Here is a 27,009-nt window from a genome sequence, read left to right as displayed (position 1 = left end):
TGCTTGCAATAGAGTGCCAGATTTCTCTTGTTAAGTGTATCCAGTCCACGGATCATCCATTACTTGTGGGATATTCTCCTTCCCAACAGGAAGTTGCAAGAGGATCACCCACAGCAGAGCTGCTATATAGCTCCTCCCCTCACTGCCATATCAGTCATTCTCTTGCAACTCTCAACAAAGATGGGCGTTGTAAGAGGAGAGTGGTGTATTATAGTTAGTTTTTTAACTTCAATCAAAAGTTTGTTATTTTTAAATGGTACCGGAGTGTACTGTTTCATCTCAGGCAGCATTAGAAGAAGAATCTGCCTGTGATTTCTATGATCTTAGCAGAAGTAACTAAGATCCATTGCCGTTCTCACATATTCTGAGGAGTGAGGTAACTTCAGAGGGGGAATGGAGTGCAGGTTTTCCTGCAATAAGGTATGAGCCGTTAACATATTTCTAGGGATCAAAACAAGAGGGAACTTTTGCTCAATCCAAGCAGGCCTGGAAACCTAACCAGTCCTGGAACAAGGGCAAGCAGGCCAGAAAGCCTGCTGCTGCCTCTAAGACAGCATGAAGGAGCGGCCCCCTATCCGACAACGGATCTAGTAGGGGGCAGACTCTCTCTCTCTTCGCCCAGGCGTGGGCAAGAGATGTTCAGGATCCCTGGGCGTTGGAGATCATATCTCAGGGATATCTTCTGGACTTCAAAGCTTCTCCTCCACAAGGGAGATTTCACCTTTCAAGATTATCTGCAAACCAGATAAAGAAAGAGGCATTCCTAAGCTGCGTACAAGATCTCCTTGTAATGGGAGTGATCCATCCAGTTCCGCGGACGGAACAAGGACAGGGGTTTTATTCAAATCTGTTTGTGGTTCCCAAAAAAGAGGGAACCTTCAGACCAATTTTTGATTTAAAGATCCTAAACAAATTCCTCAGAGTTCAGTCATTCAAGATGGAAACTATTCGAACCATTTTACCCATGATCCAAGAGGGTCAGTACATGACCACAGTGGACTTAAAGGATGCCTACCTTCACATTCCGATTCACAAGAATCATCATCAGTTCCTGAGGTTTGCCTTTCTAGACAGGCATTACCAATTTGTAGCTCTAACATTCGGGTTGGCTACAGCCCCAAGAATTTTTACAAAGGTTCTGGGCTCACTTCTGGCGGTCCTAAGACCGCGAGGCATAGCGGTGGCTCCTTACCTGGACGATATCCTGATACAGACGTCAAGCTTTCAAATTGCCAAATCTCATACAGAGATAGTTCTGGCATGCCTGAGGTCGCATGGGTGGAAAGTGAACGAAGAAAAGAGTTCTCTATGCATGCTCAGTCAGTGGAATGGGGATTACACAGATTTGTCCCCTCTACTAAATCTGGGTCAGGAAACCAGAGATTCTCTTCTCTGGTGGTTATCTCGGGCCCATCTGTCCAAGGGTATGACCTTTCGCAGACCAGATTGGACAATTGTAACAACAGATTCCAGCCTTATAGGTTGGGGTGCAGTCTGGAACTCCCTGAAGGCTCAGGGTTCATGGACTCCGGAGGAGAAACTCCTCCCAATAAATATTCTGGAGTTAAGAGCAATATTCAATGCTCTTCTGGCTTGGCCTCAGCTAGCAACACTGAGGTTCATCAGATTTCAGTCGGACAACATCACAACTGTGGCTTACATCAACCATCAAGGGGGAACCAGGAGTTCCCTAGCGATGTCAGAAGTCTCCAAGATAATTCGCTGGGCAGAGACTCACTCTTGCCACCTGTCAGCGATCCATATCCCAGGTGTAGAGAACTGGGAGGCGGATTTTCTAAGTCGTCAGACTTTTCATCCGGGGGAATGGGAACTCCATCCGGAGGTGTTTGCTCAATTGGTTCTCCGTTGGGGCAAACCAGAATTGGATCTCATGGCGTCTCGCCAGAACGCCAAGCTTCCTTGTTATGGATCCAGGTCCAGGGACCCAGAAAGCGGCACTGATAGATGCTCTAGCAGCGCCTTGGTTCTTCAACCTGGCTTATGTGTTTCCACCGTTTCCTTTGCTCCCTCGTCTGATTGCCAAAATCAAACAGGAAAGAGCATCGGTGATATTGATAGCGCCTGCGTGGCCACGCAGGACCTGGTATGCAGACCTAGTGGACATGTCATCCTTTCCACCATGGACTCTGCCTCTGAGACAAGACCTTCTAATACAAGGTCCTTTCAATCATCCGAATCTACTTTCTCTGAGACTGACTGCATGGAGATTGAACGCTTGATCCTATCAAAGCGTGGCTCCTCCTAGTCAGTCATTGATACCTTAATACAGGCACGAAAGCCTGTCACCAGGAAAATTTATCACAAGATATGGCGTAAATATCTTCATTGGTGTGAATCCAAGAATTAGGAGTAGGGTTAGGATTCCTAGGATATTGTCCTTTCTCAAAGAGGGTTTGGACAAAGGATTATCAGCTAGTTCTTTAAAGGGACAGATTTCTGCTCTGTCTATTCTTTTACACAAGCGTCTGGCAGAAGTTCCAGACGTTCAGGCATTTTGTCAGGCTTTAGTTAGAATTAAGCCTGTGTTTAAACCTGTTGCTCCTCCATGGAGCTTAAACTTGGTTCTTAAAGTTCTTCAAGGGGTTCCGTTTGAACCCCTTCATTCTATTGATATCAAACTTCTTTCATGGGAAGTTCTTTTTCTGATTGCTATTTCCTCGGCTCGAAGAGTCTCGGAGTTATCTGCCTTACATTGTGATTCTCCTTATCTGATCTTTCATTCAGATAAAGTTGTTCTGCGTACAAAACCAGGGTTTTTACCTAAGGTGGTTTCTAACAAGAATATCAATCAAGAGATTGTTGTTCCATCATTATGTCCTAATCCTTCTTCAAAGAAGGAACGTCTTTTGCATAATCTAGACGTAGTCCGTGCCTTGAAGTTTTACTTACAGGCTACTAAAGATTTTCGCCAAACATCTAACCTGTTTGTTGTTTACTCTGGACAGAGGAGAGGTCAGAAGGCCTCAGCAACCTCTTTCTTTTTGGCTTCGGAGTATAATCCGTTTAGCCTATGAGACTGCTGGACAGCAGCCTCCTGAAAGGATTACAGCTCATTCTACTAGAGCTGTGGCTTCCACCTGGGCCTTTAAAAATGAGGCCTCTGTTGAACAGATTTGCAAGGCTGCAACTTGGTCTTCGCTTCATACTTTTTCCAAATTTTACAAATTTGATACTTTTGCTTCTTCGGAGGCTGTTTTTGGGAGAAAGGTTCTACAGGCAGTGGTTCCTGCCTTGTCCCTCCCATCATCCGTGTACTTTAGCTTTGGTATTGGTATCCCACAAGTAATGGATGATCCGTGGACTGGATACACTTAACAAGAGAAAACATAATTTATGCTTACCTGATAAATTTATTTCTCTTGTAGTGTATCCAGTCCACGGCCCGCCCTGTCCTTTTCAGGCAGGTCTAAATTTTAATTAAACTACAGTCACCACTGCACCCTATGGTTTCTCCTTTCTCGGCTTGTTTCGGTCGAATAACTGAATATGGCAGTGAGGGGAGGAGCTATATAGCAGCTCTGCTGTGGGTGATCCTCTTGCAACTTCCTGTTGGGAAGGAGAATATCCCACAAGTAATGGATGATCCGTGGACTGGATACACTACAAGAGAAATAAATTTATCAGGTAAGCATAAATTATGTTTTCTTTCATGTAATTAGCAAGAGTCCATGAGCTAGTGACGTATGGGATATACATTCCTACCAGGAGGGGCAAAGTTTCCCAAACCTCAAAATGCCTATAAATACACCCCTCACCACACCCACAAATCACTTTGCCTCCTGTGGAGGTGGTGAAGTAAGTTTGTGCTAGATTCTACGTTGATATGCGCTCCTTAGCAGGTTGGAGCCCGGTTTTCCTCTCAGCGTGCAGTGAATGTCAGAGGGATGTGAAGAGTATTGCCTATTTGAATTCAATGATTTCCTTCTACGGGGTCTATTTCATAGGTTCTCTGTTATCGGTCGTAGAGATTCATCTCTTACCTCCCTTTTCAGATCGACGATATACTCTTATATACCATTACCTCTACTGATTCTCGTTTCAGTACTGGTTTGGATTTCTACTACATGTAGATGAGTGTCCTGGGGTAAGTAAGTCTTATTTTCTTTGACACTCTAAGCTATGGTTGGGCACTTTTATATAAAGTTCTAAATATATGTGTTTAAACATTTATTTGCCTTGATTCAGGATGTTCAACATTCCTTATTTTCAGACAGTCAGTTTCATATTTGGGATAATGCATATGAATAATTCAATTTTTCTTACCTTAAAATTTGACTTTTTCCCCTGTGGGCTGTTAGGCTCGCGGGGGCTGAAAATGCTTCATTTTATTGCGTCATTCTTGGCGCGGACTTTTTTGGCGCAAAATTTTTTTTCTAATTATTTCCGGCGTCATACTTGTCACCGGAAATTGCGTCATTTTTGACGTTTTTGAGCCAAAAATGTTGGCGTTACCGGATGTTGCGTCATTTTTGGCGCTAAAAGCATTTAGGCGCCAAATAATGTGGGCGTCTTTTTTGGCGCCAAAAAATATGGGCGTCATTTTTGTCTCCACATTATTTAAGTCTCATTGTTTATTGCTTCTGGTTGCTAGAAGCTTGTTCACTGGCATTTTTTCCCATTCCTGAAACTGTCATTTAAGGAATTTGATCAATTTTGCTTTATATGTTGTTTTTTCTTTTACATATTGCAAGATGTCTCAGATTAAGCCTGAATCAGAAGATACTTCTGGAAAATCGCTGCTTGATGCTGGATTACCAAAGCTAAGTGCATTTGCTGTAAACTTATGGTATCTGTTCCTCCAGCTGTTGTTTGTAATGAATGTCATGACAAACTTGTTAATGCAGATAATATTTCCTTTAGTAATGTTACATTACCTGTTGCTGTTCCATCAACATCTAATACTCCTGTTCCTGTTAACATAAGATATTTTGTTTCTAAATCCATTAAGAAGGCTATGTCTGTTATTCCTCCTTCTAGTAAATGTAAAAGGTCTTTTAAAACTTCTCATTTTTCAGATGAATTTTTAAATGAACATCATCATTCTGATAATGATTCCTCTGGTTCAGAGGATTCTGTTTCAGAGATTGATGCTGATAAATCTTCATATTTATTCAAAATGGAATTTATTCGTTCTTTACTTAAAGAAGTCTTAATTGCATTAGAAATAGAGGATTCTGGTCCTCTTGATACTAAATCTAAACGTTTAAATAAGGTTTTTAAATCTCCTGTAGTTATTCCAGAAGTTTTTCCTGTCCCTGATGCTATTTCTGAAGTAATTTCCAGGGAATGGAATAATTTGGGTAATTCATTTACTCCTTCTAAACGTTTTAAGCAATTATATCCTGTGCCATCTGACAGATCAGAGTTTTGGGACAAAATCCCTAAAGTTGATGGGGCTGTCTCTACTCTTGCTAAACGTACTACTATTCCTACGGCAGATAGTACTTCCTTTAAGGATCCTTTAGATAGAAAAATTGAATCCTTTCTAAGAAAAGCTTACTTATGTTCAGGTAATCTTCTTAGACCTGCTATATCTTTAGCGGATGTTGCTGCAGCTTCAACTTTTTGGTTGGAAGCTTTAGCGCAGCAAGTGACAGATCATGATTCTCATAGCATTGTTAATCTTCTTCAACATGCTAATAATTTTATTTGTGATGCCATCTTTGATATCATTAGGGTTGATGTTAGGTATATGTCTCTAGCTATTTTAGCTAGAAGAGCTTTATGGCTTAGAACTTGGAATGCTGATATGTCTTCCAAGTCAACTTTGCTTTCCCTTTCTTTCCAGGGTAATAAATTATTTGGTTCACAGTTGGATTCCATTATTTCAACTGTTACTGGGGGGAAAGGAACATTTTTACCACAGGATAAAAAATCTAAAGGTAAATTTAGGTCTTCTGATCGTTTTCGTTCCTTTCGTCACAATAAGGAACAAAAGCCTGATCCTTCCCCTACAAGAGCGGTATCAGTTTGGAAACCATCTCCAGTCTGGAATAAATCCAAACCTTTTAGAATGCCAAAGTCAGCTCCCAAGTCAACATGAAGGTGCGGCCCTCATTCCAGCCCAGCTGGTAGGGGGCAGATTGCGATTTTTCAAAGAAATTTGGATCAATTCGATTCACAATCTTTGGATTCAGAACATTGTTTCTCAAGGGTACAGAATAGGCTTCAAGATAAGGCCTCCTGCAAGAAGATTTTTCTTTCCCGTGTCCCAGGATTTGGTATGCGGATCTTGTCCGGATGGCCACTTGCCAACCGTGGACTCTTCCATTAAGACCAGACCTTCTATCGCAAGGTCCTTTTTTCCATCAGGATCTCAAATCCTTAAATTTGAAGGTATGGAGATTGAACACTTGATTCTCAGTCATAGAGGTTTCTCTGACTCAGTAATTAATACTATGTTACAGGCTCGTAAATCTGTATCTAGGAAGATATATTATCGAGTCTGGAAGGTTTACATTTCTTGGTGTTCTCATCATTTTTCTTGGCATTCTTTTAGAATTCCTAGAATTTTACAGTTTCTTCAGGATGGTTTGGATAAAGGTTTGTCTGCAAGTTCCTTGAAAGGACAAATCTCTGCTCTTTTTGTTCTTTTCCACAGAAAGATTGCTAGTCTTCCTGATATTCATTGTTTTGTACAGGCTTTGGTTCGTATAAAACCTGTTAAGTTAATTTCTCCTCCTTGGAGTTTGAATTTGGTTCTGGGGGCTCTTCAAGCTCCTCCGTTTGAACCTATGCATTCGCTGGACATTAAATTACTTTCTTGGAAAGTTTTGTTTCTTTTGGCCATCTCTTCTGCTAGAAGAGTTTCTGAATTATCTGCTCTTTCTTGTGAGTCTCCTTTTCTGATTTTTCATCAGGATAAGGCGGTGTTGCGGACTTCTTTTAAATTTTTACCTAAGGTTGTGAATTCTAACAACATTAGTAGAGAAATTGTGGTTCCTTCATTGTGTCCTAATCCTAAGAATTCTAAGGAAAAATCGTTGCATTCTTTGGATGTAGTAAGAGCTTTGAAATATTATGTTGAAGCTACTAAAAATTTCCGAAAGACTTCTAGTCTATTTGTTATCTTTTCCGGTTCTAGGAAAGGTCAGAAGGCTTCTGCCATTTCTTTGGCATCTTGGTTAAAGTCTTTGATTCATCATGCTTATGTCGAGTCGGGTAAAGCTCCGCCTCAAAGGATTACAGCTCATTCTACTAGGTCAGTTTCTACTTCCTGGGCGTTTAGGAATGAAGCTTCGGTTGATCAGATTTGCAAAGCAGCAACTTGGTCTTCTTTGCATACTTTTACTAAATTCTACCATTTTGATGTGTTTTCTTCTTCTGAAGCAGTTTTTGGTAGAAACATACTTCAGGCAGCTGTTTCAGTTTGAATCTAATGCTTATAATTTCAGTTTTTTTTTTTTCATTATAAGATTTAAACTTTGTTTTGGGTGTGGATTATTTTCAGCGGAATTGGCTGTCTTTATTTTATCCCTCCCTCTCTAGTGACTCTTGCGTGGAAGATCCACATCTTGGGTAGTCATTATCCCATACATCACTAGCTCATGGACTCTTGCTAATTACATGAAAGAAAACATAATTTATGTAAGAACTTACCTGATAAATTTATTTCTTTCATATTAGCAAGAGTCCATGAGCTAGTGACGTATGGGATATACATTCCTACCAGGAGGGGCAAAGTTTCCCAAATCTCAAAATGCCTATAAATACACCCCTCACCACACCCACAAATCATTTTAACGAATAGCCAAGAAGTGGGGTGATAAGAAAAAAGTGCGAAGCATAAAAAATAAGGAATTGGAATAATTGTGCTTTATACAAAAAAATCATAACCACCACAAAAAAGGGTGGGCCTCATGGACTCTTGCTAATATGAAAGAAATGAATTTATCAGGTAAGTTCTTACATAAATTATGTTTTCTTTCATGTAATTAGCAAGAGTCCATGAGCTAGTGACGTATGGGATAATAAATACCCAAGATGTGGAACTTCCACGCAAGAGTCACTAGAGAGGGAGGGATAAAATAAAGAAATCCAATTCCGCTGAAAAAATAATCCACAACCCAAATCAAAAAGTTTTAATCTTATAATGAAAAAAACTGAAATTATAAGCAGAAGAATCAAACTGAAACAGCTGCCTGAAGTACTTTTCTACCAAAAACTGCTTCAGAAGAAGAAAACACATCAAAATGATAGAATTTAGTAAAAGTATGCAAAGAAGACCAAGTTGCTGCTTTGCAAATCTGATAAACCGAAGCTTCATTCCTAAACGCCCAGGAAGTAGAAACTGACCTAGTAGAATGAGCTGTAATCCTTTGAGGCGGAGTTTTACCCGACTCGACATAAGCATGATGAATTAAAGACTTTAACCAAGACGCCAAAGAAATGGCAGAGGCCTTCTGACCTTTCCTGGAACCGGAAAAGATAACAAATAGACTAGAAGTCTTTCGGTAATCTTTAGTAGCTTCAACATAATATTTCAAAGCTCTAACTACATCCAAAGAATGTAACGATCTTTCCTTAGAATTCTTAGGATTAGGACACAATGAAGGAACCACAATTTCTCTACTAATGTTGTTAGAATTCAAATGAAGTCCGCAACACCGCCTTATCCTGATGAAAAATCAGAAAAGGAGATTCACAAGAAAGAGCAGATAACTCAGAAACTCTTCTAGCAGAAGAGATGGCCAAAAGGAACAACACTTTCCAAGAAAGTAATTTAATATCCAGAGAATGCATAGGTTCAAACGGAGGAGCTTGTAAAGCCCCCAGAACCAAATTCAAACTCCAAGGAGGAGAGATTGACTTAATGACAGGTTTTATACGAACCAAAGCCTGTACAAAACAATGAATATCAAGAAGAATAGCAATCTTTCTGTGAAACAGTACAGAAAGAGTAGAAATTTGTCCTTTCAAAGAACATGAAGACAAACCTTTATCCAGACCATCCTGAAGAAACTGTAAAATTCTAGGAATTCTAAAAGAATGCCAGGAAAAATGATGAGAAGAACACCAAGAAATGTAAGTCTTCCAGACTCGATAATATATCTTCCTAGACACAGATTTACGAGCCTGTAACATAGTATTAATTACGGAGTCAGAGAAACCTCTATGACTGAGAATCAAGCGTTCAATCTCCATACCTTCAAATTTAATGATTTGAGATCCTGATGGGAAAAAAGGACCTTGAGATAGAAGGTCTGGTCTTAATGGAACAGTCCACGGTTGGCAAGTAGCCATCCGAACAAGATCCGCATACCAAAACCTGTGAGGCCATGCTGGAGCCACCAGCAGAACAAACAAACGCTCTTTTAGAATCTTGGAGATCACTCTTGGAAGAAGAACCAGAGGCGGAAAGATATAGGCAGGATGATACTTCCAAGGAAGTGACAATGCATCCACTGCCTCCGCCTGAGGATCCCTGGATCTGGACAGATACCTGGGAAGTTTCTTGTTGAGATGAGAGGCCATCAGATCTATTTCTGGAAGTCCCCAGATTTGAACAATCTGAAGAAATACCTCTGGGTGAAGAGACCATTCGCCCGGATATAACGTCTGGCGACTGAGATAATCCGCTTCCCAATTGTCTATACCTGGGATGTGAACCGCAGAAATTAGACAGGAGCTGGATTCCGCCCATACAAGTATCCGAGATACTACTTTCATAGCCAGAGGACTATGAGTCCCCCCTTGATGATTGACATATGCCACGGTTGTGACATTGTCTGTCTGAAAACAAATAAACGATTCTCTCTTCAGAAGAGGCCACGACTGAAGAGCTCTGAAAATCGCACAGAGTTCCAAAATGTTGATTGGTAATCTCGCCTCCTGAGATTCCCAAACCCCCTGCACTGTCGGAGACCCCCATACAGCTCCCCAACCTGTCAGACTCGCATCTGTTGAGATCACAGTCCAGGTTGGAAGAACAAAAGAAGCCCCTTGAACTAAACGATGGTGATCTGTCCACCATGTCAGAGAGTGTCGTTCAATCGGATTTAAAGATATTAACTGTGATATCTTTGTATAATCCCTGCACCACTGGTTCAGCATAGAAAGCTGAAGAGGTCGCATGTGAAAACGAGCAAAGGGGATCGCGTCCGATGCAGCAGTCATAAGACCTAGAATTTCTATGCATAAGGCTACCGAAGGAAATGATTGAAATTGGTTTCAGCTTGTCGAAACCTTCAGTCTCAGACGTCTCTTGTCCGTCAGAGACAAAGTCATGGACACTGAATCTATTTGGAAACCTAAAAAGGTTACCCTTGTTTGAGGAATCGATGAACTCTTTGGTAAATTGATCCTCCAACCATGTTCCTGAAGAAATGACACAAGTCGATTCGTATGAAATTCTGCTAAATGTGAAGACTGAGCAAGTACCAAGATATCGTCCAAATAAGGAAATACCACAATACCCTGTTCTCTGATTACAGATAAAAGGGCACCGAGAACCTTAGAAAAAATCCTTGGAGCTGTTGCTAGGCCGAACGGCAGAGCCAGAAACTGGTAATGTTTGTCTAGAAAAGAGAATCTCAGAAACTGATAGTGATCTGGATGAATCGGAATATGCAGATATGCATCTTGTAAATCTATTGTGGACATATAATGCCCTTGCTGAACAAAAGGCAGAATAGTCCTTATAGTTACCATTTTGAATGTTGGTATCCTTACATAACGATTCAATATTTTTAAATCCAGGACTGGTCTGAAGGAATTCTCCTTCTTTGGTACAATGAAAAGATTTGAGTAAAACCCCAGACCCTGTTCCAGAACTGGAACTGGCACAATTACTCCAGCCAACTCTAGATCTGAAACACATTTCAGAAATGCTTGAGCCTTCACTGGGTTTATTGGAATTTGAGAAAGAAAAAATCTTGCAGGAGGCCTTACCTTGAAACCTATTCTGTACCCTTGTGAAACAATGTTCTGAATCCAAAGTGAATCGAATTGATCCAAATTTCTTTGAAAAATCGTAATCTGCCCCCTACCAGCTGTGCTGGAATGAGGGCCGCACCTTCATGTGGACTTGGGAGCTGGCTTTGGCTTTCTGAAAGGCTTGGATTTATTCCAGACTGGAGATGGTTTCCAAACAGAAACTGTTCCTTTAGGGGAAGGATCAGGCTTCTGTTCCTTATTCTGACGAAAGGAACGAAAATGATTAGCAGCCCTATATTTACCTTTAGACTTTTCATCCTGAGGTAAAAAAGTTCCTTTCCCCCCAGTAACAGTTGAAATAATAGAATCCAACTGGGAACCAAACAATTTATTACCTTGGAAAGAAAGGGAAAGCAAAGTTGACTTAGAAGACATATCTGCATTCCAAGTTTTAAGCCATAAAGCTCTTCTAGCTAAAATAGCTAAAGACATATACCTGACATCAACTCTAATGATATCAGAGATGGGATTACAAATAAAGTTATTAGCATGTTGAAGAAGTTTAACAATGCTATGAGTATTATGATCTGACACTTGTTGTGCCAAAGCCTCCAACCAAAAAGTGGAAGCTGCCGCAACATCAGCCAAAGAAATAGCAGGCCTAAGAAGATTACCTGAACATAAATAAGCTTTCCTTAGAAAGGATTCAATCTTCCTATCTAAAGGATCCTTAAAGGAAGTACTATCTGCCGTAGGAATAGTAGTACGTTTAGCAAGAGTAGAGAGAGCCCCATCAACTTTAGGGATTTTGTCCCAAAACTCTAATCTGTCAGATGGCACAGGATACAATTTCTTAAACCTTTTAGAAGGAGTAAAAGAATTGCCCAGATTATTCCATTCCCTAGAAATTACTTCAGAAATAGCATCGGGGACAGGAAAAACTTCCGGAATAACTAAAGGAGGTTTAAAAACCGAATTTAAACGCTTAGTAGATTTAGTATCAAGAGGACTAGATTCCTCCATCTCTAATGCGATTAAAACTTCTTTAAGTAAAGAACGAATAAATTCCATTTTGAATAAATATGAAGATTTATCAGTGTCAATATCTGAGACAGAATCCTCTGAACCAGAAAAATCATCATCAGAAACAGACAAATCAGAATGATGATGTTCATTTAAAAATTCATCTGAAAAATGTGAAGTTTTAAAAGACCTTTTACGTTTACTGGAAGGAGGAATAACAGACATAGCCTTCCTAATAGATTTAGAAACAAAATCTCTTATATTAACAGGAACATCCTGAGTATTAGATGTTGAGGGAACAGCAACAGGTAATGGAATATTACTAATGGAAATACTATCTGCATTAGCAAGTTTATCATGACATTCATCACAAACTACAGCCGGAGGAACAGTTACCACAAGTTTACAGCAAATACACTTAACTTTGGTGGAACCAGCATCAGGCAGCGTTTTTCCAGAAGTAGCTTCTGATCCAGGGTCAATCTGAGACATCTTGCAATATGTAAGAGAAAAAACAACATATAAAGCAAAATCTATCAAATTCCTTAAGACAGTTTCAGGAATGGGAAAATATGCCAATGAACAAGCCTCTAGCAACCAGAAGCAAATTAAAAAATGAGACTTAAATAATGTGAAAAAAAGGTGGAGACAATAATGACGCCCACATTTTTTAGCGCCAAAAAAGACGCCCACATTATTGGCGCCTAAATGCTTTTGTCGCCAAGAATGACGCCACATCCGGTGACAGACATTTTTGGCGCAAAACGTCAAAAAAATTACGCAAACACGAACAACTTCCGACGACAAGTATGACGCCGGAAATGACAAGAAATTTTTTGCGCCAAAAAAGTCCGCGCCAACAATGACGCAATAAAATGAAGCATTTTCAGCCCCCGCGAGCCTAACAGCCCACAGGGAAAAAGGTCAATTTTTAACGTAAGAAAAAATGATTTATTCATATGCATTATCCCAAATAATGAAACTGACTGTCTGAAATAAGGAATGTTGATCATCCTGAATCAAGGCAAATGTTTAAACACATATATTTAGAACTTTATATAAAAGTGCCCAACCATAGCTTAGAGTGTCACAAAAAATAAGACTTACTTACCCCAGGACACTCATCTACAAGTAGTAGAAAGCCAAACCAGTACTGAAACGAGAATCAGTAGAGATAATGGTATATAAGAGTATATCGTCAATCTGAAAAGGGAGGTAAGAGATGAATCTCTACGACCGATAACGGAGAACCTATGAAATAGATCCCGTAGAAGGAGACCATTGAATTCAAATAGGCAATACTCTTTTCACATCCTTCTGACATTTACTGCACATTGAGAGGAAAACCGGGCTCCAGCCTGCTGCGAAGCGCATATCAACGTAGAATCTAGCACAAACTTACTTCACCACCTCCACGGTAGGCAAAGTTTGTAAAACTGAATTGTGGGTGTGGTGAGGGGTGTATTTATAGGCATTTTGAGGTTTGGGAAACTTTGCCCCTCCTGGTAGGAATGTATATCCCATACGTCACTAGCTCATGGACTCTTGCTAATTACATGAAAGAAATAAAGATTTGTTGATTAAGTGCGGGAACACATTTGAGAATTGTTAAATAAGTAGAAATCTGATCAAGAGAAAGTTACAATACTGAGAACTGTAGATTATATCTGTGTTTTGTTATATATTGTTTTCATGTTATTTTGGTTATTTTTGATGTATGTATAAAGTCAAAGGCATATAAACGAGCATATCTAACAGTGTAGCTGTTCAGCACCTCCCACCTGTCATCTTACAGTTTAATGGCTCCAACCAGCACCTTCTTACTACCTGTCAAATTACACAGCTCTCTTCTTTGTACAGTGCCCTAGCTGTGCGTGAGGATTTATTTTCACATTCATGTGTATAGATGTTGCTTTAGTAACCAAGGAGCATTGAGAAAAGGTGAATTAGCAATTGAGTTTAAAGCTTCCTCAGACTCTAGGTTCCAAGCTGATATTTCATTATAAAGGGAAAAGGAAAGACTGCACATAAGTGAAAAAATTAAAAACAAAGCTTTATTTGTACCATCATAAGAAAAATTGTCTATATAGGCACGGAGAGAGTGCAGGCTGACGCGTTTCAAGCCCTCTATTGGCACTTAATCATACAGTCTATGATTAAGCGCTACTAGAGGGTGCGAAAAGCATCAGACAGGCACTAGCTCCATGCCCATGTAGAGAGTTTTTATGATAAAAATCTTTGTTTTTAATTTTTCCACTGATGTGCAGCCTTTTCTTTTTGGACATACTAAGCAGTGTAGTTCCCTGTTTATTTTGGCTAGCACCTTGCCTGTTAATCTCAGACATTGGCAGATGACGTCACCATCAAGTGCCTCACCTGCTGCAAGTATATCCACAAAGTGTATGAATGTGCAATGTTGTGTTTTTTTCTTTGGGGTATAAATCATGTAAAGCTAACATGAATTCTGCTCTTTAGAATAAGTTGTCCCCACTGCTTTAATTAGGAGGGCGAAGTGACATGCCCAGCAAGCATAAAAACAAAAAAAATATTTCTTCTGTTAAGTGTGATCAGTCCACGGGTCATCATTACTTCTGGGATATTACTCCTCCCCAACAGGAAGTGCAAGAGGATTCACCCAGCAGAGCTGCATATAGCTCCTCCCCTCTACGTCACTCCCAGTCATTCTCTTGCACCCAACGACTAGATAGGATGTGTAGGAGGACTATGGTGATTTTATTTAGTTTTATTTCTTCAATCAAAAGTTTGTTATTTTTAATAGCACCGGAGTGTGTTATTCCTTCTCTGGTAGAGTTTGAAGAAGAATCTACCAGAGTTTTTTCTATGATTTTAGCCGGAGTAGTTAAGATCATATTGCTGTTTCTCGGCCATCTGAGGAGAGGTAAACTTCAGATCGGGGGACAGCGGGCAGATTAATCTGCAAAGAGGTATGTAGCAGCTTTTATTTTCTGACAATGGAATTGATGAGAAAATCCTGCCATACCAATATAATATCATGTATGTATATTTTACATTTGAGTATTCTGGGGAATGGTACTTCACTGGAATTACACTGTGTATATAAGACTTTAGCCTATTTGCAAGCAACAGGCTTTTTAATAACTCTTAATTTATGTTAAACGTTTTTGCTGGAATGTAAAATCGTTTTCATTTTCTGAGGTACTGGGTGAATAAAATGTTTGGGCACTATTTTTCCACTTGGCAGTTGCTTGATCTAATTCTGACAGTTTACTGATCTCTCTCACTGTTGTGTGTGAGGGGGAGGGGCCTTTTTTTGGCGCTTTTGCTACGCATCAAAAATTTCAGTCAGAAGCTCATTGTTTTTTCCTGCATGTTCCGGTTCATCTTACAGAACTCAGGGGTCTTCAAAGCTTGTTTGAGGGAAGTAAACTTCACAACAGAGCTGTGAGATTGTAGTTGACTGTGATAAAAAAACGTTTATTCCAGACGTTCAGGCTTTTTGTCAGGCTTTGGCCAGGATTAAGCCTGTGTTTAAAACTGTTGCTCCTCCATGGAGCTTAAACCTTGTTCTTAACGTTTTACAGGGCGTTCCGTTTGAACCCCTTCATTCCATTGATATAAAGTTGTTATCTTGGAAAGTTCTATTTTTAATGGCTATTTCCTCGGCTCGAAGAGTCTCTGAGTTATCAGCCTTACATTGTGATTCTCCTTATTTGATTTTTCATTCGGATAAGGTAGTTCTGCGTACTAAACCTGGGTTCTTACCTAAGGTAGTCACTAACAGGAATATCAATCAAGAGATTGTTGTTCCTTCTTTGTGTCCAAATCCTTCTTCGAAGAAGGAACGTCTACTGCACAATCTGGACGTAGTTCGTGCCCTAAAATTTTACTTACAAGCAACTAAGGAATTTCGACAAACGTCTTCTCTGTTTGTCGTTTACTCTGGTCAGAGGAGAGGTCAAAAGGCTTCTGCTACCTCTCTTTCCTTTTGGCTTCGTAGCATAATACGTTTAGCTTATGAGACTGCTGGACAGCAGCCTCCTGAAAGAATTACAGCTCATTCTACTAGAGCTGTGGCTTCCACTTGGGCCTTCAAGAATGAGGCCTCTGTTGAACAGATTTGCAAGGCTGCAACTTGGTCTTCGCTTCATACTTTTTCCAAATTTTACAAATTTGACACTTTTGCTTCCTCGGAGGCTATTTTTGGGAGAAAGGTTCTTCAGGCAGTGGTTCCTTCTGTATAAAGAGCCTGCCTATCCCTCCCGTCATCCGTGTACTTTTGCTTTGGTATTGGTATCCCAGAAGTAATGATGACCCGTGGACTGATCACACTTAACAGAAGAAAACATAATTTATGCTTACCTGATAAATTCCTTTCTTCTGTAGTGTGATCAGTCCACGGCCCGCCCTGTTTTTTTTTTTTTTTTAAGGCAGGTAAATATTTTTTAAATTATACTCCAGTCACCACTACACCCTTGGCTTCTCCTTTCTCGTTGGTCCTTGGTCGAATGACTGGGAGTGACGTAGAGGGGAGGAGCTATATGCAGCTCTGCTGGGTGAATCCTCTTGCACTTCCTGTTGGGGAGGAGTAATATCCCAGAAGTAATGATGACCCGTGGACTGATCACACTACAGAAGAAAGGAATTTATCAGGTAAGCATAAATTATGTTTTTTTTGGCACAGGTATATCTATTTTAAATAGATGTATATTTTAAAATACCATCTTTTATTTAAGAGAACAATAGTAATATTTTGTGTGGAAAATATAATATTCTATAGAAAAATGCTTTTAAATACCTGTATATTTAAAATATTTTTTCATATTCCTCACCTTCATACTCTTTTCTCACTCTTCATACTGTTTTTTTTTTAATGTGTGGGCATGAGTGACAGGAGTGGTACATGCATGCATTCACCCGATTTTAATACTGTGACTGGATGGGCTGCTAGGCATACATTACCTACTATGTAGAGAGTGGGTGGAACCACTCTCTATGTAAGGAAATTAGAGAGGCAGACTGAAAATCAAGAAATGGTATGCAAATAAGTGATTTTTTTATTATAGAAAGTCACTATCTTAAAAATATGCATATGCCTTCTACTCCCGTGTGCTTTGGAATTGGGAATTCTAGATCATGTCTTAATAAATTTATTTTACTTCTACGATATAGTCTGTGAAAACATTTTGATTTATACTTATTTTAACTTCTCCTAGGCCAGCACAGATGGGGGATCTGCAGGAGCGCTAACACCTCAGCATGTAAGAGCTCATTCCTCTCCTGCGTCCTTACAGATAGCAGTATCACCAGGTACTATCTCAACACAAGGGGTAGTTTCTGGTCCTGGAACTGGAGCACCAGCTCAGCATCTACGACAGTCCTCTTATGAAATCCCAGATGACGTTCCTCTGCCTTCTGGATGGGAGATGGCAAAAACTCCTTCAGGACAACGATACTTTTTAAAGTAAGTCACACAGTTTAAAACTGTGTATGTAGTTAGAGTTGTGTGTTTTTGTTTTGCTTTCCCCCTTAAAGGCCAGTATTTAAAAATTAAAATTTTGGAAAGAAAATTCAGCTGAGGCTAATTAGGGACAGAGATGAATAAGCTACAGGTACAAATTCCAAAATCCAGAATTATTCCAAAATCTAGACCTTTTCATTTGTTTTTTTTTTTTTTTATATTCAATTTATAAAACAATTACCATTTTTCATCTGCAGTAACTGTCGTCTTCTCTGCCTTTTGTCTTTTGTGTTTTTGTGCTCTAAAATACAATGTCTAGTCTATATATTTATTTAAAACAACTTATCACTCTGATTACAATATTGTACTAAAGTTACTATTTATATATAAAACTACCTTTATATTGCATGTATAAGCTTTATTATGACATATAAATATTGACAAAATGGCTTTAGATATTGTTGTTTACACATAGTCCCCTCTCCAAGCTGTCCCATTTTATCGATTGCGTTAATTGTAAAACTACACAATTTGCAGAGTTATGGATAAATGGGGAAATATTGAAATTATATTGTAATTTTTCTTTTTTGCACATAATAAAACCTTTTATGGAGAATTCAGTGTTTTTTTGTTGTTTTTTTTAACCTCTTAATATATTTTAATATATCTTGGCTAAACTTCTAAACCTCCCCTTTTAAAATCCTTTCCATGTTTTTGGAATGCTTTTATAAATCCTTGCCCAGTCTCATTGTTGTGCTTTCCATCAATCGTATTGAATTATTGTCAGAAGAACAGCTATAAGCCAGAAACGGCGTATAACTTCTGATAAGTTTATATGTACCTTTTGGATTTTGAAAGTGAAAATTTTATGGAAAATTAACTTGAACATTGGTGCACCAGTGAACAGATAAAAAAAAAAAAAAAAAAAATCCAATTAAGGTGCATAACTACTTAAAGGGATAAAAAGATCAAAATGGAAATGTGTGTGGGTGCATTTCAATTTGAAATAGAAGCATTTTAGCAATAAACTTCCATTCGCAAAAAAAAAAGTTTTAATAAGTAATTGCTGTTTTCTGCAGCACATGCACATGTTATGTAAAGGCTCTTGCAACAGTATTCAAGCACCATGTTTTCTCAGAGAGTTGTTGGTAGTGTGTCTTGATTCTGAAGATGTAATTTGTTTTATTCAAGCCACTGTTGACTCTCTTAGAAGGTACAGTGTTTTGAATACTGGTGCACGGGCCCTCATGGGATATGTACGTATCTCACTGAAAAAGTAATTTTTACTAGAATAATTTCTTCTAATTAAAGTATAATGCAAAAATGCTTTTATTTCAAATTACAAAGCACCCATGCAGATTTCCATTTTGACCTTTCTATCTCTTTAAATAATTTTCTATGGCAAGGGGTAACAAATCATTGTTTATCCATGTGTTTGATTATTAAATGTTACAGTGCTTTGGTTTTACATTTAGTGAGTTTTCTATGGCTTCTTCAAAATATGCTTCAAGTTTGCTTACATGTATTCATTTTAGTGTTCTCCCCAGGACCTTTTAATGGGTTCCACCACCCAGCTGATTTACTGACCACATGGCTAAAATTTTAACTAATATTAAAGAGACAGTCTACACTGCTGACTCACTCACATATCCATAAAGAATCTCTCCCAGCAATTCTCCTGCATCATGTTGTAATTCGAACTCCATATAGGATTAAACTTTTTTTTTTTCTGCGGCGTTTAGCGATTCCTAATGGCCGCCAAACTCCTCCTATACTTTAAGTAGACCTTTCTGTAATCGAAGCGTTATTCAATCACAGTTATTCACAAATAATCATGCAGGCTTGTGTTGAGTTGTGCATGCCCACTGAGTACATGTGAGTGAGACTGTATACTGTATAAGTTTATACATACTATATAATATAATTGCTTCTGCTCCAAGCATGAATGTCCATTATTATTAGAATTCCCCCTTATCTTCCGCTTTAGTTACATTTCTGCAGTATTTGTGTTTAGCTGTAATTTTCTTCTTACTCATTTACTGTACCCACACATTATTATATACCATTTTTTCTCTCGCCATTAAATGGACTTTCTAAAGATACCATTATTTCTCTTGTAAGGTGTATCCAGTCCACGGATCATCCATTACTTGTGGGATATTCTCCTTCCCAACAGGAAGCTGCAAGAGGATCACCCACAGCAGAGCTGTCTATATAGCTCCTCCCCTAACTGCCACCTCCCAGTCATTTTCTTGCAGCTCTCGACAAGGGAAGTAGCATAGAGAGATGTGGTGACTTAGTGTAGTTTATCTTCAATCAAAAGTTTGTTATTTTTAAATGGTACCGGAGTTGTACCGTTTTTTACCTCAGGCAGAAATTAGAAGAAGTGTTTTGCCTGAGGTTTTTGATGATCTTAGCAGGTTGTAACTAAGATCCACTGCTGTTCTCACATATAACTGAAGAGTATGGGAAAAACTTCAGCTGGGAGAACGGCCTGCAGAATTAACTGCCTTGAGGTATGTTCAGTATATTTCTCCTGTTAAGTGTAGTCAGTCCACGGGTCATCCATTACTTATGGAATAGTTCTCTTCCTAACAGGAAACTGCAAGAGAATTACCCAGCAGAGCTTGCTATATAGCTCCTCCCCTCACCTATCATAGTCAGTCATTCTCTTGCAGCCTAACTAGTAGGAAGCTGTGAGAGATCTGTGGTGTTTTTTTTAACTTAGTTTATTTCTACAATCAAAAGTTTGTTATTTTTAAATGGCACCGGAGTGTGCTGTTTATTCTCAGGCAGCATTAGAAGAAGAATCTGCCTGGGTTTCTTTCTATGGTCTTAGCAGACGTAACTAAGATCCACTGGCTGTTTCTCATCTGAGGCGTGAGGTACTTTCAGAGAAGGGGAATAGCATGCAGGGCTCCCCTGCAACAAATGAGGTATGCACAGTAATTTATTTTCTGAGGAATGGAATTGACTGAGAAAATACTGCTGATACCATTGTAAAGTAAGTTCAGCCTTAAATGCAGTGATAGCGACTGGTATCAGGCTGATGTGTGTGTGTGTGTGTGTGTGTGCACTGAATGTATTTTCTAAGGAATGGAATTGACTCTGAAAATACTGTAAATACTGAAATAATGTATGAGCCTTAACTGCAATAAAAGCGACTGGTAGCAGGCTTATTAATAATAATACATAACTTTTAAATGTATGTTTAAAACGTTTTTCTGGCTTGTTAATCGTTTTTGTGAGGTACTTGGTGATAAAACTTATTAGGGCATGATTTTTACCACATGGCCATTTTTGTTTTCTGCATAGAAACAGTTCTGAGCTTCCCCACTGTTGTAATATGAGTGGGAGGGGCCTATTTTAGCGCTTTTTCACACAGTAAAAATTCAGTCACAATCTGTCTACTTCATCCTCCATGATCCAGATCGTCTCTAGAGAGCTCAGGGGTCTTCAAAATCCATTTTGAGGGAGGTAATCAGTCACAGTAGTCCTGTGACAGTGTATTTGACTGTGAGAAAAAAAATAAAAATGAGCAGACCTAGTGGACATGTCGTCCTGTCCACCGTGGTCTCTGCCTCTGAGACAGGACCTTCTAATTCAGGGTCCTTTCAAACATCCAAATCTAATTTCTCTGAGGCTGACTGCATGGAGATTGAACGCTTGACTCTATCAAAGCGTGATTTCTCGGAGGCGGTTATTGATACCTTAATACAGGCTAGGAAGCCTGTTACCAGAAAAATTTACCATAAAATATGGCGTACATATTTACGTTGGTGCGAATCCAAGAGTTACTCATGGAGTAAGGTTAGGATTCCTAGGATATTGTCCTTTCTACAAGAGGGTTTAGAAAAGGGCTTATCTACTAGTTCGTTAAAGGGACAGATTTCTGCTCTGTCTATTCTTTTACACAAACGTCTGGCTGAAGTTCCAGACGTTCAGGCTTTCTGTCAGGCTTTAACTAGGATTAAGCCTGTGTTTAAGTCTGTTGCTCCGCCGTGGAGCTTAAACTTAGTTCTTAATGTTCTTCAAGGCGTTCCATTTGAACCCCTTCATTCCATTGATATCAAGTTGTTATCTTGGAAAGTTCTGTTTTTGATGGCTATTTCCTCGGCTCGAAGAGTCTCTGAGTTATCTGCCTTACATTGTGATTCTCCTTATCTGATTTTTCATTCAGACAAGGTAGTCCTGCGTACTAAACCTGGGTTCTTACCTAAGGTAGTTACTAACAGGAATATCAATCAAGAGATTGTTGTTCCATCTCTGTGTCCTAACCCTTCTTCAAAGAAGGAACGACTTTTGCATAATCTGGACGTAGTCCGTGCCCTGAAATTCTATTTGCAGACAACTAAGGATTTTCGTCAAACTTCTTCCCTGTTTGCCATTTACTCTGGACAGAGGAGAGGTCAAAAGGCTTCGGCTACCTCTCTCTCGTTTTGGCTTCGTAGCATAATACGCTTAGCCTATGAGACTGCTGGACAGCAGCCTCCTGAAAGGATTACAGCTCATTCTACTAGAGCTGTGGCTTCCACCTGGGCCTTTAAAAATGAGGCCTCTGTTCAACAGATTTGCAAGGCTGCGACTTGATCTTCGCTTCACACTTTTTCAAAATTTTACAAATTTGACACTTTTGCTTCGTCGGAGGTTATTTTTGGGAGAAAGGTACTTCAGGCAGTGGTTCCTTCTGTTTAATGTTCCTGCCTTGTCCCTCCCTTCATCCGTGTACTTTAGCTTTGGTATTGGTATTCCATAAGTAATGGATGACCCGTGGACTGACTACACTTAACAGGAGAAAACATAATTTATGCTTACCTGATAAATTCCTTTCTCCTGTAGTGTAGTCAGTCCACGGCCCGCCCTGTTTTTACGGCAGGTCTAAATTTTAATTAAACTCCAGTCACCACTGTACCCTATGGTTCCTCCTTTCTCTTCTGCTTTGGTCGAATGACTGACTATGATAGGTGAGGGGAGGAGCTATATAGCAAGCTCTGCTGGGTAATTCTCTTGCAGTTTCCTGTTAGGAAGAGAAATATTCCATAAGTAATGGATGACCCGTGGACTGACTACACTACAGGAGAAAGGAATTTATCAGGTAAGCATAAATTATGTTTTTTTTCTAGTGAGATAATATGAAGTCTAGAAAATGCTGACAGTGCCTGATATATTTGAGGTAAGCCTGATTGCAGTGATTTAATAACGACTGGCATCATGCTTGCAGTTAAGTGTAATTTCTCTTGTTAAGTGTATCCAGTCCACGGATCATCCATTACTTGTGGGATATTCTCCTTCCCAACAGGAAGTTGCAAGAGGATCACCCACAGCAGAGCTGCTATATAGCTCCTCCCCTCACTGCCATACCCAGTCATTCTCTTGCAACACTCAACAAAGATGGACGTAGTAAGAGGAGAGTGGTGTATTATAGTTAGTTTCTCTTGTTAAGTGTATCCAGTCATTCTCTTGCAACCCTCAACATAGATGGAGGTCGTGAGAGGACTGTGGTGTTTTATACTTAGTTTATTTCTTCAATCAAAAGTTTATTATTTTTAAATGGCACCGGAGTGTGCTGTTTTTTCTCAGGCAGTATTTGGAAGAAGAATCTGCCTGCGTTTCCTATGATCTTAACACAAGTAACTAAGATCCACTTGCTGTTCTCACACATTCTGAGGAGTGAGGTAACTTCAGAGAGGGAATGGCGTGCAGGTTTTCCTGCAAATGAGGTATGTGCAGTAAAATATTTTTCTAAGGAATGGAATTGACTAAGAAAATGCTGCTGATACCGAAGTAATGTAAGTAAAGCCTTAAATGCAGTGAGAGCGACTGGTATTAGGCTTATTAATAGAGATATATACTCTTATAAAAATGTGTTTTAAAACATTTGCTGGCATGTTTAATCGTTTTTTGACATATGTTTTGTGATAAAACTTATTGGGGCCTAATTTTTTCCACATGGCTGGCTTAAATTCTGCATAGAAACAGTTAACTGAGGCTTCCCACTGTTGTAATATGAGTGGGAGGGGCCTAATTTAGAGCTTTTTTGCGCGGTTAAAATTACAAAATGAATCATCCAGATTCCCTCAGCAGTCCCATGAATGCTACAGGACATCTCTAAAGGGCTAAAAAGACTTCCAAAATAGTTTATAGGGAAGGTAATCCACAGCTCAGCTGTGGCAGTTTTGTTGTGTCTGTTACAAAACGTCTGTCGTTTTTTTTTATCTGTTTTTTGCATTAAGGGGTTAATCATCCATTTGCAAGTGGGTGCAATGCTCTGTTAACTTATTACATATACTGTAAAAATTTCGTTTGATTTACTGCCTTTTTTTCACTGTTTTTCAAATTTTGACCAAATTTGTTTCTCTTAAAGGCACAGTAACGTTTTTTTATATTTGCTTGTTAACTTGATTTAAAGTGTTTTCCAAGCTTACTAGTCTCATTATTAGTCTGTTCTAACATGTCTGACATAGAGGAAGCTCTGTGTTCATTATGTTTAAAAGCCATGGTGGAACCCCATCTTAGAATGTGTACCAGATGTACTGATTTCATGTTAAGCAATAAAGATCATTTTTTGTCTTTAAAAACATTATCACCAGAGGATTCTGTCGAGGGGGAATTTATGCCGACTAACTCTCCCCCCGTGTCAGACCCTTTGACTCCCGCTTTAGGGGCTCACGCTCAAATGGGGCCATGTACACCAAGGGCGCCCATAGCGTTTATTTTACCAGAGGATTCTGTCAAGGGGGAAGTTATGCCGACTAACTCTCCCCCCGTGTCAGACCCTTCGACTCCCGCTCCAGGGACTCACGCTCAAATGGCGCCTAGTACATCAAGGGCGCTTATAGCGTTTATTTTACAAGACATGGCGAAAGTTATGAATAATACTCTGGCAGCGGTATTAGTCAAACTACCTGAAATTAAAGGAAAGCGAGATAGCTCTGGGGGTAGATACAGAGCATTCAGATGCGTCAAGAACCATGTCTGATACTGCCTCACAATATGCAGAAGCTGAGGGGAGCTTCAGTCTGTGGGTGATATTTTTGACTCAGGGGAGATGATTTAACCTGATTCCGATATTTCTACATTTAAAATTTATGCTTCAGATCCTCCACTTGTTACTCAGGGAGTTTTTAGCAGCTCTGAATGACTGTGATACCATTGCTGTGCCAGAGAAATTGTGTAGACTGAATAGATACTATGCAGTGCCGGTGTGTACTGATGTTTTTTTTTCCAATACCTAAAGAGGTTTACAGAAATTATTAATAAGGAATGGGATAGACCAGGTGTGCCGTTCTCTTCCCCTCCTATTTTTAGAAAAATGTTTCTAACAGATGCCACCACACGGGACTTATGGCAGACGGTCCCTAAGGTGGAGAGAAGAGTTTCTACTCTAGCTAAGCGTACCACTATCCATGTCGAGTACAGTTGTGCTTTTTTTTTTTTAGATCCAATGGATAAAAAATTAGAGGGTTACCTTAGGAAAATGTTTATTCAACAAGGTTTTATCCTGCAGCCCTTGCATGCATTGCTCCTGTCACTGCTGCTGCGGCGTTCTGGTTTGAGTCTCTGGAAGAGGCTTTACAGTTAGCGACTCCATTGGATGAATATACTTGTCAAGCTAAGAGCACTTAAGCTAGCCAATTCCTTTGTTTCTGATGCCTTTGTTCATTTGACTAAACTAACGGCTAAGAATTCTGTTTTTACTATACTGGCGCACAGAGCGCTATGGCTTATCTCATGGTCAGCTGTCGTGACTTTAATAAATAAGCTATTTAACTTCCCTTCAGGGGACAGACCCTATTAGGGCCTGGTTTGAAGGAGATTATTGCTAATATCACTGGAGGAAAAGGTCTTGCCCTTCCTCAGGACAGGTCCAAATCAAGAGCCAAAACAGTCTAATTTTCGTGCCTTTCGAAACTTCAAGGCAGGTGTGGCATCAACTTCCTCTTAGGCAAATCAAGAGGGTACTTTTGCTCAGTCCATGACGGTCTGGAGACAACTGGACCTGGAAAAAAGATAAGCAGGCCAAGGAGCCTGCTGCTGCATCTTAGACAGCATGAAGGAAAGGTCCCCTATCCGGTAACGGATCCTGTAGGGGGCAGATTTTCTTTTTTCGCCCAGGCGTGGGCAAGAGATGCCTAGGATTCCTGGGCTTTGGAAATTATATCCCAGAGATATCTTCTGGATTTCAAAGCTTCCCCTCCGAAATAGGGGAGATTTTACCTTTCACAATTATCTGCACACCAGATAAAGAAAGAGGCATTCTTACATTGTGTACGAGACCCATCCAGTTCCAAGACAGGAACAGGGTCAGAGTTTTTCTCAAATCTGTTTGTGGTTCTCAAGGAGAGGGAACCTTCAGACCTATTTTGAATTTAAAAATCTTAAATGAATTCCTTAGAATTCCATCATTTAAAATGGTAACTATTTGTACCATCTTAACTAGGATCCAGGAGAGTCAATAGAGGACTAAAATGTATTTGAAGGATACTTATCCTCACATAACGATGCATAAGGATCACCATCGTTTTTCAGGTTTGCCTTTCTAGACAGGCATTACCAGTTTGTTGCTCTTTCCTTTGGGTTAACTACAGCCCCAAGAATCTTTAGAAGTGGCCCCTTATTTAGGCGTCGAACTTCAAATTGCCAAGTCTCATACGGATGTAGTACTGGCATTTCTGAGATCGCAGGGGTGGAAGGTGAACAAGGAAGGAGTTCTCTATCCCCAATCTCAAGGGTTTCCTTCCTAGGGATTCTGCAGAAATTAAAATTTACCTGACGGAGTCCAGGTTGTCAAAGCTTCTAAATTACTGCCGTGTTCTTCATTCCATCCACGCCCTTAGGTGGCTCGGTACATGAATGTAATCGGCCTAATGGTAGCGGCAAGGGACATAGTACCGTTTGCACACCTACATTTCAGACCGCTGCAACTATGCATGCTCAGTCAATGGAACGGGGATTACACAGATTTCTTCTTAAATCTGGACCAAGAGGCCAGAGATTCTCTTCTCTGGTGGCTATCTCGGGTCCATCTGTCCAAGGGTATGACCTTCCGCAGGTCAGATGGGACAGTTGTTACAACAGATGCCAACCTTTTAGGTTGGGATACAGTCTGGGACTCCCTGAAGATTCAGGGATAGTAGACTCAGGAGGAGACCCTCCTTCTAATAAATATTCTGGAATTGGGAGCGATATTCCATACTCTTCAGGCTTGGCCTCAGTTGGCAACGCTGAGGTACATCAGATTCAGTCGGACAATATCACGACTGTGGCTTACATCAGCCATCAAGGGGGAACAGAAGTTCCCTAGCGATGTTAGAAATCTTTAAATAATTCACTGGACAGAGACTCTCTTGTCTATCAACTCTCCATATCCCAGGTGTTGAGAACTGGGAGGTGGATTTTCAAAGTCGTCAGACTTTTCTCCCGGGGAAGTGGGGAATTCCCTCCGGAGGTCTTTGCACAAGATCAAGCAGGAGACTGCTTTGGTGTTTTTAACAGCGCCTGCGTGGCCACGCAGGACCTGGTATGCAGATCTGGTGGACATGTCATTCTTTCCATCATGGTCTCTGCTTCTGACATAGGACACTCTGCCTCAGGGTCCTTTCAACCATCTATATTAAACTTCTCTGCGATGGACTGCCTGGAGACTGAAT

General features: G+C 39.9%; 1 protein-coding gene across 1 annotated transcript in view; it reads left to right on the top strand.

Annotated features, from left to right (window-relative positions):
- YAP1 (Yes1 associated transcriptional regulator) overlaps positions 1–27,009 on the top strand; it is a 473,031-nt gene that overhangs the window by 89,422 nt on the left and 356,600 nt on the right. Inside the window, exon 2 of the mRNA XM_053705585.1 lies at positions 17,115–17,362. Coding sequence (XP_053561560.1) covers positions 17,115–17,362 — 248 coding nt within the window. The remainder of the gene's footprint in view (positions 1–17,114; positions 17,363–27,009) is intronic.

This window comes from Bombina bombina, chromosome 3, assembly GCF_027579735.1.
Source record: "Bombina bombina isolate aBomBom1 chromosome 3, aBomBom1.pri, whole genome shotgun sequence".
Lineage (NCBI taxonomy): Eukaryota > Metazoa > Chordata > Amphibia > Anura > Bombinatoridae > Bombina > Bombina bombina.
This window is presented reverse-complemented; position numbering and strand designations above follow the sequence as displayed.